General features: G+C 40.2%; 1 protein-coding gene across 2 annotated transcripts in view; it reads right to left on the reverse strand.

The window, feature by feature from the left end:
* ydjc (YdjC chitooligosaccharide deacetylase homolog) overlaps positions 1 to 15,021 on the reverse strand; it is a 72,706-nt gene that overhangs the window by 31,929 nt on the left and 25,756 nt on the right. For both annotated transcript variants that reach the window (XM_060843464.1, XM_060843463.1), the window contains exon 2: positions 7,896 to 8,074. In XM_060843464.1, the coding sequence (XP_060699447.1) occupies positions 7,896 to 8,059 (164 nt within the window). In that variant the 5' untranslated portion in view covers positions 8,060 to 8,074. The remainder of the gene's footprint in view (positions 1 to 7,895; positions 8,075 to 15,021) is intronic.

Consider the following 15,021-nt stretch of genomic DNA (forward strand, 5'->3'; position numbering starts at 1 on the left):
GGCAGGCAGAAAGAAGGAGTGAAGGAGCTAGGAATACACAATTGAAGGGTTAGGCAACTAACTCACTCTCTCTGTGAAGAAGAGCAATGATAAGGCAGGAGCAAATTACTGCAGATGCTGGAATCTGTACTGAAGACAGAAAATGCTAGAAATTACAGCAGGTCAGGCAACGTCCATGGGGAGAGAGCAAGCCTATGTTTCAAATCTAGATGACTCATCATCAGAGTGTTTAAATTAATATATAGTTTAGCAAGAAATGTCAAAAACTAAGAAGGCTAACTGCAACGTTCAGAATTGGGTTTTTATGACAATATTAGTTTCACAATCATCATTGGGTGGCACAGTGGCTCAGTGGTTAGCACTGCTGCCTCACAGCACCAGGGACCTGCATTCAATTCCTGCCTCGGGCAACTGTGTGGAGTTTGCACATTCTCCCTGTGTCTGCATGGGTTTCCTCTGGGTGCTCCGGTTTCCTCCCGCAGTTCAAAGATGTGCAGGCCAGGTGAATTGGCCATGCTAAATTGCCTGTAGTGTTAGGTGCATTAGTCAGGGGTAAGTGTGGGGGAGTGGGTTTGGGGGGGTTGCCGTTCGGAGGGTCGATGTGGACTTGCTGGGCTGAAGGGCCTGTTTCCAGACTGTAGGGAATCTAACCTAATCATTACTGACACTAGCTTTACAATTCCGAGTTTATTAGTTGAATTTAAATTCCACTAGCTGTTGTTGTGGGAGTTGAACCTTTTTCCCCAGAACCTTTATCAGCCCAGGTCTCTGGATGACCAGTCCAGTGAAATTATGACTTAATCACTACATTCCTCTATTACATAATGTTCTTAAACCATACACCAAAGGTCCATTACTCTTAATTCCTCCTACCCATGTTTGAAAGTAATCATTGATAAAACAGTATGACATCAAGGAACTGAAGCAAAACTGAAGTCAATGGGAATTGGGGGAGAACTCTCCGTGGATTAGTCATACCTGGCATATAGGAACATGGTTCTGGTTGTTGAAGGTGAATCATCTCACCTCTGGGACATTTCTGGAGGAGTTCCTCAGGGTAGCGATCTAGACCCAACCATCTTCAGCTGCTTAGTCAATGACCTTCCACCCATCAGATGATTAGAAGTGGGGATGTTCATCAATGATTGCTCAATATTCAGCACCATTCATTACTTCTCAGATACTTAAGCATACATCCAAAAACATGGCAGAGCCTGGACAATATCCAGGCTCGGTCTGAAAAGTGGCATGTAACATTCAGTCCACACAAATGTCAGACAATGATGTCTGTTATTAGAGATGAATCTAACAACCGCCTATTGACATTCAATTTTATTTCTATCATTGAATCCCCGACTATAAATACCTGGGGGTCACAATTGATCAGAAACTCAACTGGACTAGCCACATCAAGACAGTGGCTACAAGAACAGGTCAGTGGCTGCAGCGAGTAACTCACCTCCTAACTTCCCATAGCCTGTCCACCATCTACAAGGCACAAGTCAGGGGTATGATAGTATACTCCCCACTTGCTCAGATGAATGCAGCTCCAACAACAATCAAGCCACTTGACACCATCCAGAACAAAGTAGCCTGCTTGACTGGAACCGAATTCTCAAACCTTCACTCCCACCACATTCAGTAGCAGGGACCAGCCACAAGATGCAGTGCAGAAATTCACATTGGCTCCTCCAACAGCATCTTCCAAACGCATGACCACTTCCATCAGTTTACAATACCAATTTGTTTTTATTCATGCTATTTAATTTAACTGTCTTCTTTTTTAAAAAAAACAATTAAATTAATTTGATAGTATAAGAAGGCCTGTGCTTTTCAAACGAGATTTCAACCCAAAATTCACTAAATCGTGACAGCAGCTATTTAACTTTAAATCATATACACATTGACATTCACAGTTGCTGTAACCTGGCAAATTGAGCACATTGACAGACATCATACTCCTGACTTTCCTTGTCAATAAGTTAAAAGGTCACACTACCACAATTCGAGTCTTTTTATATATTTTTCCACTTCCAATTTATTTTGCCATCTTTCAGAAATACAGGTGAGATGTTGATAACTGATGAATTGTTCTAATAAGAACCACTGGGGAACAGCAGTGAAGAGACACCAACAAAAAAAAACCTTAGCACCTGCTCCAATCATCATTAACTCAAACTGTTCTATAGCCACAGGTTAATGCCTGCCATGTGAAGTGACAGTCAAGGTTACAAATAAAAGCATCACAGTTAAGCTGCTTTATAGTGTACAAAAATGCTCATCTACTGTACCATTCATAAAAGGTCTTTACACATGCCCAGAATATCCCACTTCCTCTGACAGGCAAAGGATTCCAACACATATAAAAGAGGTGGCATTCAGACCAATCAATTGCATGGGGCCCTGACATTATTCAGTGAAAGAACACTTGTACAATGGCAAAAGCTGATCCTTAAACGTTTTGTCAACTATATTTAAATCAGGTATTGCAAGTGCTTTTTTAAAAAAAAGTTGTGTCTGCAATTTGACACCAAATTAAAGCACCTCATTGAAACTGATAACTCTGAAAAAAATAAGCAACCGAAAGAATGGTAGGTCAAGGTTTTATGTTTTAAGATATTCACTATAACAAATAAAAGAACAAAGAACAATACAGAGTCAAGAGTGTGGCACTGGAAAAGCACAGCAGGTCAGGCAACATCCGAGGAGCAGGAGAATCAATGTTTTGGGCATAAGCCCTTCATCAGGAAAGACAATATAGCACAGGAATAGGCCCTTCGGCCCTCCAAGCCTTTGCCGACACATTTTTCCCTTCCATACTAAAACTGCCTTCACTTACAGGATCCATATCCCTCTATTCCCTTTCTATTCATGTATTCATCCACATGTTTCTTGAATGTTGCAATTGTGTCTGCTTCTACCACCTCCTCTTACAACATATTCCAGACACTCACCATCCTTTGTGTGAACAACTTGCCTCTCACATCTCATTTAAACTTCCACCTTGAACCAGTGTCCTCTAATAAACGACCCGTCCACCCTGGGAAAAAAGTCTCATACTTTACATTCTATCCGTGCCATTCACAATCCTATAAAAACTTCTTTGGATCACCCCTCAATCTCCTGCATTCTAGTGAAAACAAACCCAGTCTATCCAACCTTTCCACATCGCTAAAATCCCCCATACCAGACAACATCCTGGTAAAGCTTTTTCGAACCCTCCCCAATGCATCTACAACCTCCTGGTCACATGGTGACCAGAACTGTAAGCAATATTCCAAGTTTAGCCTAACTAAAGTTCTATAAAGCTGCAGCATAACTTTCTTACCCTTGTACTCAATGCCCCTTCCAATGGAAGCAAGCATGTCACAGGCCTGTTTTTTCCCGACCTTATCTATCTGCACTGCCACCTTCAGAGATCTTCAATGAAGAAAAGAACTTAATGAGAAATATTCTCTGTCGCGAACTTCAGAAGTCATATGCATTTTTACTATCATTTCAATTTTAGAAATAGACTCACCTCAACATTGAATTAGTTTCATAATTGGTAGGGTGTGTACTTTATTTCAATGTTGTAATGGTCTATAGCCTTGTATCCAATGCCTTCAACCATTCCCTGACATCATGCAGAATGAATTGCATTGACTGAAGATGATAGAGGTTGAAATGGACTATCCAGTTGACACTGTCTGATGCACTCGTTAGCTGGGCTCCACCAGGGTGGGGATTTTCATGAACCTCCCCTGCCCCATTTCCATTACTTGCTTCATTGTCTGCTATCAGTAATGACTGAGGAGCGCGATCTCATCTAGTCTGCTGCTTGTAGATTGCTTAGCTCCATCTATAGCATACTGCTTCTGCTGGCTAGCATGCATGTAATCTTGTGTTGAAGCCTCATCTGGTTGGCTGCTCTATTCTAGGTTTGCTTATTGTTTCTCCCACTCCTGGCATGCATTCCTGGCCTTCTCTTAACCAGACTTTGTAATGGTTGAGTGAGGGCCATGTCAGACTATAGATTATGGTTGAATATATTCTGCTGTTGGTGGCCCACAGTACATTATGGATCTCCAGTTTTGAACTGCTACTTATGTTCTGAATCTATCTCATTTAGCGTGGTGCTGGTATCATATAGTACAATGGATGGTAATTATTTTAAACAATCTGTGTAGACATGTTATGATACGCATCTGGGCAGATGGGTCTTGAATCCAGATCTTCTGGAATACTGCAAAACAAATGTTCACCACAACAAAGGGTCTGCTTACTGTGAATAAAAGATTGTTTCATTGATGACTAAGTATTGGTCACTCCTACCAATTCCCTCCAGGTCAGATTAGTTACAATACCTGGACAGCAATACCTAAATCAGGGAGGTTTACTCTCCTTGCATTGGTTCTCAAAGCAGCTGTTTAATTTGTCTTTACTTTTTAAAAATGTAATTGCTTTTTGATCTTGAATGTTATTCTGTTAAATAACTAAAGAAACTAGATGCATAAACTTGTTTGCACTGAAGCAGTTGTATTTTTTCATTAAGTCAAATTTTATTTCAAAACACATGATCAACAAGGCTATTTTTCTCTGATTTTGTGCAGTTAAAGCTTCAAATTCATATTCATTATTGACAAAGCTAAGTGTTGAAGTTCAAAGGCCCTTCACCACTCTTGACCTCTTCTAGGATTTACACTCAAGTAAAGGTTGATAATCCTGAGATTGCAATGTTATTTAATCGCTGACCAAATCCACTTCAAACAAAATTGTATCTAATTAGCTCCCCATTCCTAAACCTAAAACAGTCAAATTCTGATCACTAGGCAACCAGATGACAAAGCCAATTAACTCATCTCAATTTACCTACTCAGAAAGATGTAAAGAAAATTCTCCCCCGTTTATTCATTAAATAGTTTCATGATTTACATTTTCATTTCCATTACTCTATTGGATTATCTGTACACTTCAGGCTAAACCCTTAGGTATGGATAAGACATTGGTTGAAGTATTTATCCGAATTTTATTTCTGAGTATAAAGAAATTCAATGGAGTGATCCAGGTCTTCCCTTCCTCCACCTCACCCTAGTTCCAAACTTCCAGCTCAGCACTGTCCCCATGACTTGTCCTACCTGCCTATCTTCTTTTCCATCTATCCACTCCACCCTCCCCCCTGACCTATCACCTCCCCCACTCAACTATTGTACTCCATGCTGCTTTCTCCCCACCCCCACCCTCCTCTAGCTTATCTCATCAGGAATAAAGGCAGAGAGCCTGGCTCTCTCTCTCTTATTCCTGATGAAGGGCTTATGCTCGAAACGTCGAATTCTCTATTCCTGAGATGCTGCCTAACCTGCTGTGCTTTGACCAGCAACACATTTGCAGCTGTGATCTCCAGCATCTGCAGACCTCATTTTTTACTAGATAAGCTAGAGGCTAGTTTTCAATTTCAGAACTTTTAACTGAATTTAAATTTCAAAGTTGTCCCCAGAGCATTAGCCTGAGCCTCTAGATTATTAGCCCAGTTACTGAATCACCAGAGTTTTGTATTATTACCGTGTAATATAGTACTGGCTTTATTCATTACTAACCTGTGTTAATTTACTTGTCTTGGTTACATTTGCTGCACATCAAGGTTGGAATCATATAGGGCTGAAAATGTGTTGCTGGAAAAGCGCAGCAGGTCAGGCAGCATCCAAGGAACAGGAGATTCGATGTTTCGGGCATAAGCCCTTCTTCCTGAAGAAGGGCTTATGCCCGAAACATCGAATCTCCTGCTCCTTGGATGCTGCCTGACCTGCTGCACTTTTCCAGCAACACATTTTCAGCTCTGATCTCTAGCATCTGCAGACCTCACTTTCTCCTGGAATCATATAGGGGCCTGAATGATGAGGGCTGTGGTGAGAAGTGTGGCAGAATCACATGAAAAGTCTAGTAAGGCCTCTCTCTGTATCAGAACAACTTCCTGCTTCTTTTGAATAGGTCCTGGTAGTTGAGGCAAGATTCTTACTCGGTAACAGCAAGTTGCCTATTAAGAGTGATTGTTGATAATGACCCTAATGAATGGCATATCTCACCTCATTAATATGCGGTTTCCTACCTTATCATCTGCTGTAAGCAAACTAGATGCCAAAAATCCTTCACGTGAGGAGGTCAGAGTGGATTCTTGTTGAGTTCATGTCTCCACTTGCTTCAGTGGAAATCCATGTTGAGTGCTAGGCTCCAATTTATCCATGGATACTAGCCCCATGTCCACAGGCATTGACATCTAACATGTCTAAGCCTCTAAGTATGCTTTCAGTAGGCTCCATCTCTGGGCTGTTCACTTGGTCCTCATTCATTTTGTCTCTACCTGGATGCTTGCTGCTCGCAGCCTTGCATTGTCTTAGCTCTTTGTGCTTTGTGACTCAGCTAGAAATACCAGGCTCACAGTCAGTAGACACAAAACCAAGAAGCTAGTCACAGTCCTCAGTCACAACAAAAGGACAGTCTTTGTTTTGGGGGTGCCTGCACTGTAAACCAAGGGGGAGCTTGATACCAACCCAAGGGCTTGGACTCACTCAGTCAGCAGCTCAGAGAACTCAGACTCAGGACCCTCGCCACTGCAAGTATAAGGAGCTGATTTTTGGGCAGTTCACCATCTGTCTTCTGTCCTGTTGTGCTCTTCCTGGTATGAGGGGTGGCTAATGAGGAAGATGAAACTTTGAACTTAATAAAACCCAAATTATGTGTCAGCTTTACTTTGCTCTCTAACCCAAGAAACCAGAGCCTTGAGTATGTCTACAAATATGTAAGTGGTCCAGCTTCCAGCAACTGAATGCTGATTAGTGTGCAAGTAACAGCATATAGCTGTATGATAATGTGTTGTTTAATTGTTTCTTGAATTAAAAATTACATTTTTTTCTGGGTGATCCAAATCATCTTCCAAACGACAACCTCAGAACATTATGAACTTCATAACTGATCCAAAAGCAGGACTTCTGCCTTCAGGTAGTCTCAATCAATTTAGCAGAATTTAACCAGGTGACTTTACAACAGCAACAGGATATATACACATCTGAAATTCCTTGCACCAACTGAAGGTACTCAGTTTACCAGGAAGTTTGGATTCACTGTCATTAGTTCAGTGGTAGCACTCAAACCTATAACCTTCTGGTGCACTATAAGCACAAGTTCATTTCTAGAGATTGAAGCACATACTCCATGCTGCCGGTTCACTGCAGTAGTGAGGGAGTATGCACTGTCAGAGTTGCTGTCTTTTAGATGAGGTATTAAACCTATTGTTCTCTTGGAGCTGTAATACACCTTATGATATTGTAAACAATGGCAGTGGCATTCTCCCAACATTTTAACGTCTAATATCACTGACACAAACATCGTTGCTGGTAGTGGACCATGGCTGTGAGCAAATTGGTTGTTTGGTTAACCTACACAATAACTAACCATTTCAACAAGCATCATTTGACTGTAAAGCACTTTGGGACAGTCAGAAGCCATGAAATGTGCCATATAAAGGCAAGCCTTTCTCTTCTTCTCTTATTATAACTTGCACCAACTTTCATCCTACCAGATTTAAAAAATAGTTGCTCTGGCAGTCCTAAGTGACTGAACTAAGTAGCAATGAGACACAAATTATACCGGTTTTCCCAGAGTTACAAACAGGTTGTAACTCTTCAGTATTGTTCAGTATGTTCGTAAGTTGATTTGTCTGCAATTTGGAACACAATACAGTCCAATATAAAGTATCCATCATCTAAGTCTACGTGAACATTGATTTGTTGGATATTTAAAATTAATAGTACGACAGGATCTCATTCGTAAGTACAAGCATTCCTAAGTCGAGGGCTCCTGCAAAGTAATATTAATTATTAAAACGTGTCAGAAATGAAGTGAGGAAAGAATGAACCCACCTTGTAGCCGATGTAGCTGCCTCTTTAGCCGCAATGCCATTCACCAATAAGGACACGTTGGAAATTGCTTTTGCGTGAAAGCATTCCATAATACCTTGATTCCTCCTCAAGCAATATCCAAAATCATCACCAGTCACTATTAACCTCACTCTAGGTTGCGGCATTCTCAATTGTCACGGCTAAAGACAGAAAAGCAGAAACCAAAGTGAAAGTTTGACACGAGTCATCATGTTAGCATTATTGCTAACGAGGGAGAATCAGGTTACTTTATACAATTCAATAGCTATTATAATACATATGCAATAGATCTCAACTCATGCATATCTTTTTCATCTTACAACAACAATGTTACCTTCTATCTTTATTTAGTATTTGAAGTAATGTCTATGAACAAATAAATTCGGGGAAGATTGTGTCATAATGTTCATGTCACTGCCAGAGGCCCAGGCTATTTCTCTGGGTGCACATGTTCAAATCCCACATAACAGCTGATGAAATTTAAAGTCAATTAATAATTCTAGATTTGAAAACTAGTTTCAGGGTCATCATTACTGAGACTATCAACAATTGGTGTTAAAATCCATCTGTCTCATTCATGTCTTTTCAGGAAGGAAAATTGCCCCTTTTCTATGTGAGGCCTATATGTGACTTCAGGCCCAGGAATTGACTCTTGAATGGATTCTGAAATTCACTCGGTGGAAGGACAATTAGGGATGGACAACAAACAACCTTAGTGATGATGGCAACATCCATTGAAAGAAAACATTTTAAAAATAAAGATGCCAGACCTTTTAATTTTCCACAAAGATAACTTTCAGAAGCTCATTAGACAATTCTTTTTGTAATGGTTTTAGATTAGATTAGATTATTTTCAGTGTGGAAACAGGCCTTTCGGCCCTACAAGTCCACACCGACCCGCCGAAGCGCAACCCACCCACACCCCTACATTTACCCCTTACCTAACACTACGGGCAATTTAGTGTGGCCAATTCACCTGACCCGCACATCTTTGGACTGTGGGAGGAAACCAGAGTACCCGGAGGAAACCCACGCAGACACAGGGAGAATGTGCAAACTCCACACAGTCTGTCGCCTGAGTCGGATTATTTTCAGATACTTTCTAGAAAAGGATAATGCTCTCTGGCGTGAGTCCATTATCTGTTTTTGCATGAGGAGTCACTCACTGCACTTGGATAAAACTAGTAGGATTTGAATGCTGGTGTTTTGGGTAAGATGTGAGTAGAGTCTGGTTGTGTTCTATTAATGTCAATTTTGGTCTATTTATGCTTCTGCAAAGCACCTAATATTATTATTCAAATGCAAATTGATGTGGCTGTAACGTGACTCATCTGCCCAGGCTGGTGATCTATTTGCTACTAGACAATAACCAGAGAAGACCATTTGGATTAGAGTGGAAAACATCTGGAAAGTAATATATCAGCAAGATCAATACATTCACTGAGAATGTTGAAAATAGCAGACGGGAGATGGCTGACAGCTCCTTCCCATACTAACTTTATCAATCAAATTTTGGTCAAACTTTATTTGAAAATGATTACAATGCATAGTCTCCAAGAAGACTATATTTTAAAACAAAACTGGGTCAAAAGCCCAGCACTAACAAGAAATGACAGTGGATAACTTTTTAAAACTATTCTTGAGATATTCTTCTGCCTGCGCAGATTAAAACAGATGGCTCATTGTGCTGCTTGATAGGGAACTGAGATTCAACCCCCAGTTCTGCTTTAACCACCAAGACTATCTACTTCTCTTTCAGAAATACCAACTGTCCAAGTCATTAACCTTGATATCTTCAATGTTCTCTGTAAATATCTATCCACTTCCATCTGATATAACGTCCAATTTGTCCAGAAATCAACAGCCTGTTGCCAATTCCACATAATGTCCAGCACAGCCATTAACACCATCCTTGACAACTTCTCACTCAAAGCAGTTATTTACAAACATTATTCGGATTTCTGCATTGTTTTCTACCTGCCAGCATGAAAGTATATCCCTCACCACCATTACTGCATCTTTTGTTCTTCCTACTAGGTTTAAAATATATCTCCTCATTACCAGAACCTGTTTCTAAATCCCTAAGCTAACCATCTCTTACATTAGCTTATCAGCCTGATGTCAGCGAAGTAGCAAGGGAAAAATTTCTTCAATTAGAAAAAGGTACCTAGTGTTTAGCTGTACTAAAATATTTCCCAGCAGATGCAGAAGATACTGATGTTCAGGACAAAGAATCAGAGGTTGCAGAAATTTAATGAATGGCCTTTGCAAATAATGAAAGCTTTTCATTTAACTGTGCAAAAGATATTGGGAACAGGTGAATAAGGTGATGCCATTTAGCCCCTTGAGATTGTCCTGCTATTCAACAACTGACCTTTAACAGCACTCCATATCGCCCAGTTATCCCTTGGTATTTCTGGTTAATAAAAAGCTATCGAGCTAGTCTTGAATTAACAAATGATCTAGCATTAAGTGCTATTTGTGAAGTGGGTTCCAAATATCTACCACTGATAGGTTTGGTTCCAATTTTCAGACTATGAACCTAGTCTTAGACTCCCCAACCAGCACAGGAAGGCTAGATGCAGCAAAACAAACTGTACCCATTAATATCTTGAAAACTTTGCTCATAATAATTCTTTGAATATTCAAAATTCCAAGGAATACAATACCAGTTTGTTTAATTTCTCCTTGCTGTTAACCCTCAGATTCCAGGTTGTTCTTGAATCCTAACCAGGACATTCTGAGATACAGGGTAGAATCTTAAAGGGGCCTGAATGATGTGGGCAATGGCAAGAAATCTGGGAAAATTGTGTGTTAATTTGAGCAAAGCTGATTCGACATTGGAAAATGCAGCTAGTTGCTCCCAACAACGATCTAGATGTCGAGTCAAGATTTGTGTGAAGCAGCAGCGAGATACATATTAAAGGGGCATTAATGCTTGCTATCAGCCTATTAACTGAATCAGAGATGTTCATCGCAGAAACAGACCATTTGGTCCAACTCATCCATTCCAACCAGATATCCTAAATTAATCTAGTCCCTTTTGCCTGCATTTTGCCCTTGTCCCTCTAAACCCTTCCTATTCATGTTCCCATCCAATTAAATGTCGTAATTGCACCAGCCCTCACCACTTCCTCTGGCAGCTTATTCCACACAGACACCACCCTCTTTGTGAAAACGTTGTCCCTTAAGTCCCGTTTAAATCTTTCACCTCTCACTTTAAACCTATGCTCTCTAATTTTGGACTCCCTCACCCTGGGGAAAAGACCTTGGATATTCTTCCTATCCATGCCCCTCATGATTTTATGAACCTCTATAAGGTCACCCCCTCAGCCTCCAATGCTCCAGGGAAAATAGCCTCAGCCTATTCAGTCTTTCCCTGTAGCTCAAACCCTTCAACTTCAGTAACATCCGTGCAAATCTCCTCTGAACCCTTTCAAGTTTCACAACATCTGGAACAGAGACCGGAATTGAATGCAGTATTTCAAAAGTGACCTCACCAATGTCCTGTCCAGCATTCTTCCTTCATTAACATGGAACCTCCTATTCTACCATGTGCTGTGAACAATCTAGATGTGAGGAAATCTCGATATGGAAGTTTGAGTGGGTATGGCAATACCAGTTTGCCACATGCTCCTAAGGACCTCAGTCTTGAACACCAGTAGCAGAACTCACGGGCAGTGACTGCATGCACCCCATGTCCACAGATCTTGGGAATGGACATTTGCTAGCACCTCCCATTATCATGTCACACCTCCTTTCCAGTTTCAGGACACTTCAGCTCTTTAAAGTTACAACTCAAATACATTGGGACTTATCATTGCAATGTTGCTGCAAGAAAACCTTATGTGAAGGGACAGACACCCTGCTCAATCATTCGAACAGGCTGGCATCACAGGGCAATTTGCTTGCTGCAGACTGTAGGCGATGTCATTTGCCTGGGAGCAGTCAGCATCGTAGGACAAACAGGTCCTTAACGCATGTTCATAGCAGCTCAGAATTCAGTGCAAATCTGCAACTTCTCCACCATGGTGTCCAATTTAGAAACAGTTTGGCTACCTGCTACACTAAGGTAATTCATTGACTTTGAAGTACTGTGTTATTTCAAGGAATGTAAAGGTACAACATAAATGCAAATGATTGATTTTTAAGATGAGTTTTCAGTTTACTGTTGAAAACAGTACAAAGTTGGTCACCAGTGTATTATTTTGTAGCTGCAATGGGATGCTTTAGAAAAACTCTTGGATAGGCAAAATATAAGTACAAGTATAATTCAGGGGAGCAAAGTTTTATTTTTTTTAAATAACTTACAATTTAAAATAACTAGACTCTCTCCACTTTTCCCATATTCTAACTGTATGAACTTTAAGTCTAGTTATTCATTGACATCACAAGGCTGTTACATATGAACAGACAGTGTTAACTACATAGGAACAATGGAACAGCATGTTTTTTCTCATTGCAAATTAAGCTTTGTTTGTTGGGTAATGTGCCGAGCAACTGACTATACATCTTAGCTCAGGGGAAAAAGGGTGCAGTAGTATGACTAGCTAAAGTGCTGGTGGTGAGAGTCGACATGGGTTGAACGACTCTATTCTGTGCTATAATTATCCAATGATTCTAAACAGTCACCAAAGTTATTCCCATAACAAAATCAACCCCACAAATCAGTAGTAGAGAAATTCTCATGCCATGTTTCAGTAAGGTTGAGTTTCTGGGCAATGCCATTGCTAGTTGAAGTGTGCAGTTTGCAATTGTGAAAGGAGAAAGGTGCACATCACACAATGTCACAAAAAAAAGACATTTGTTGCGCCAAAATTTATTTTAAGCAGGAAACAATTAATGAGACTGTAATTGTTTTTAAATAAAAATAAACTTTAAACTAGTTGTAAGAATGAAGGAAAATACAATAGCAGTTATGTACAGTCTGTAATTTTGTTTGTAAATCAGCACTTTTGTTTACTATTAAATAGACAGGTCTCTGTGCAGGTGCAGTATGATGTCTGACAAATAGTCAGACTTCTTTTTGTTAAAAGAGTAGAAATTTTCAATGTTTCTTCTGGTAGCATGGAAACAGATCCTTCGGCCCAACTCATTTATGCTGACTCCGCTTCCTGAACTAAACTAGTCCCATCTGACCTATATCCCTGCCTAAATTTCCTATCCATGAACCTGTCCAAGTGTGGTAATTGTACTCACCTCTACCACTTCTTTTGGCAACTCATTCCACATATACCCCACCCTGTTTGAAAAAGCTGCCCTTTAGGTCCCTTTTAAATCTTTCCCCTCTCACGTTAAGCCCATGCCCTCTAGTTTTGGACTCTCCTACCCTGGGGAAAGGACCTTGGCTATTCACCTTGACTATGCCCCTCATGATTTTATAAACTTCTGTAAGGTCATTCCTCAGCCTCCTACACTCCAGGGAAAAGATTCCAGTCTCTCTTTATAACTCAAACCCGCCTATCTCTGCAACGTCTTATAATTTTTTTTGCACTCTTTCCAGTTTAATAATGTCCTTCTGATAGCAAAGTGACCAGAATTGTATGTGATACTCCAAATGTGGCCTTACGAATTTCTTGTAATATGACACACCAGCTCCTATACTCAATGACTAATGAGGGCAAGCATGCCAAATGCCTTCTTCATCTCCCTGTGATGCCACTTTTAAGGAACTATGTACCTGCACTCCAAGGTCTCTCTGTTCGACAACACTCCCCAGAGCTCTATCATTAACTTTGTAAGTCCTGCCATACTTTGTCATACCAAAACGCAATACCTGTGTTTATCTAAATTAAACTCTGCCTGCCACTCCTTGGCCTACTGGCCTGGTTGATCAAGATCCTGTTGTACTCTTAAGGCCTTATAACTCATATAAAATGTAAGGTTATGCTAGCATAACATCAAAGACGCAGCTATGCACACGAGGGTGGATCACCATGGTCACCGGTGTGATTGCAACATATGCTCAGTTTCATTCAGGTGGATCAGGAGTCAACAATTATTTAAGCAGCTTTTCATGTCCAGCCCGTAACATTCTGGAAATATGTTTGGTTATAAATTGTTAGAGAACATTTTGTTTTGAATAAATAGGTGATAATAAATCAGAGAATAAAGTAGTACATCCTCATGAAATGCACCCAGTTCACACTTCTGTTGTTACATAAAGTTTCAGGAGTACTGCAGACAAATGATCTATTCATTATACAACTTGAGAACTGTGACTTCAGAATCAAATTAGTTCAATGCCACATTTATTATAATCATACCAGGATTCAAAAGACTCCTTCCCTTTTTCCTCCTTCCTCCCAGGCTCCCCTCACAAGTGTAGAACTTGAGACTTTCTCAGGAGCAGTTTTTGGGTTTTCAGGGGACTACTTCCTCTTGCTAACTTATTTATTAGGTGGCCATCACAAAGTCAGAATAGCTTTTGCATTTGTGTTGACATGTGGGCGACTGGAACTCACATAGAAATTTAATTAGAAGAAATCATCAATATTCTTAAAAAAATTATCAACTTCCCATTAAATTTAATGAAAGCATTAAAATTTCCTAGATACTGCAGTATTTAAAATAGTATTAGACCACAGGCGAAATTAGCAACTAAACTTTTTTTGCTCCCCCATAATTAGCTGACACACTCCACATTACAAGAAGCCATCACTCCAAATCCAGTTTCATAAACTGAAGAATTCACAGCTAAAACATTTCCATTCCGCGTGCACAAAGGTAGATCGATTTAGATCAGGCAGTTATTTTATTTGACTGCATTTTAGATAATAGATTTACATTTTAAAATTAACACACAGTGCTCATTACACTAGGATCCACTTCATATGGGTAAAAAATGAGGTCTGCAGATGCTGGAGATCACAGCTGAAAATGTGTTGCTGGTTAAAGCACAGCAGGTTAGGCAGCATCCAAGGAACAGGAAATTCGACGTTTCGGGCATAAGCCCTTCATCCCTGATGTAGGGCTTATGCCCGAAACGTCGAAATTCCTGTTCCTTGGATGCTGCCTAACCTGCTGTGCTTTAACCAGCAACACATTTTCAGCTGATCTACTTCATATGTCCAAGTATTGTAGCTCCTGATCATAGCAAACATAAATA

Source organism: Hemiscyllium ocellatum, chromosome 24 (genome assembly GCF_020745735.1).
Source record: "Hemiscyllium ocellatum isolate sHemOce1 chromosome 24, sHemOce1.pat.X.cur, whole genome shotgun sequence".
Classification (NCBI taxonomy): domain Eukaryota; kingdom Metazoa; phylum Chordata; class Chondrichthyes; order Orectolobiformes; family Hemiscylliidae; genus Hemiscyllium; species Hemiscyllium ocellatum.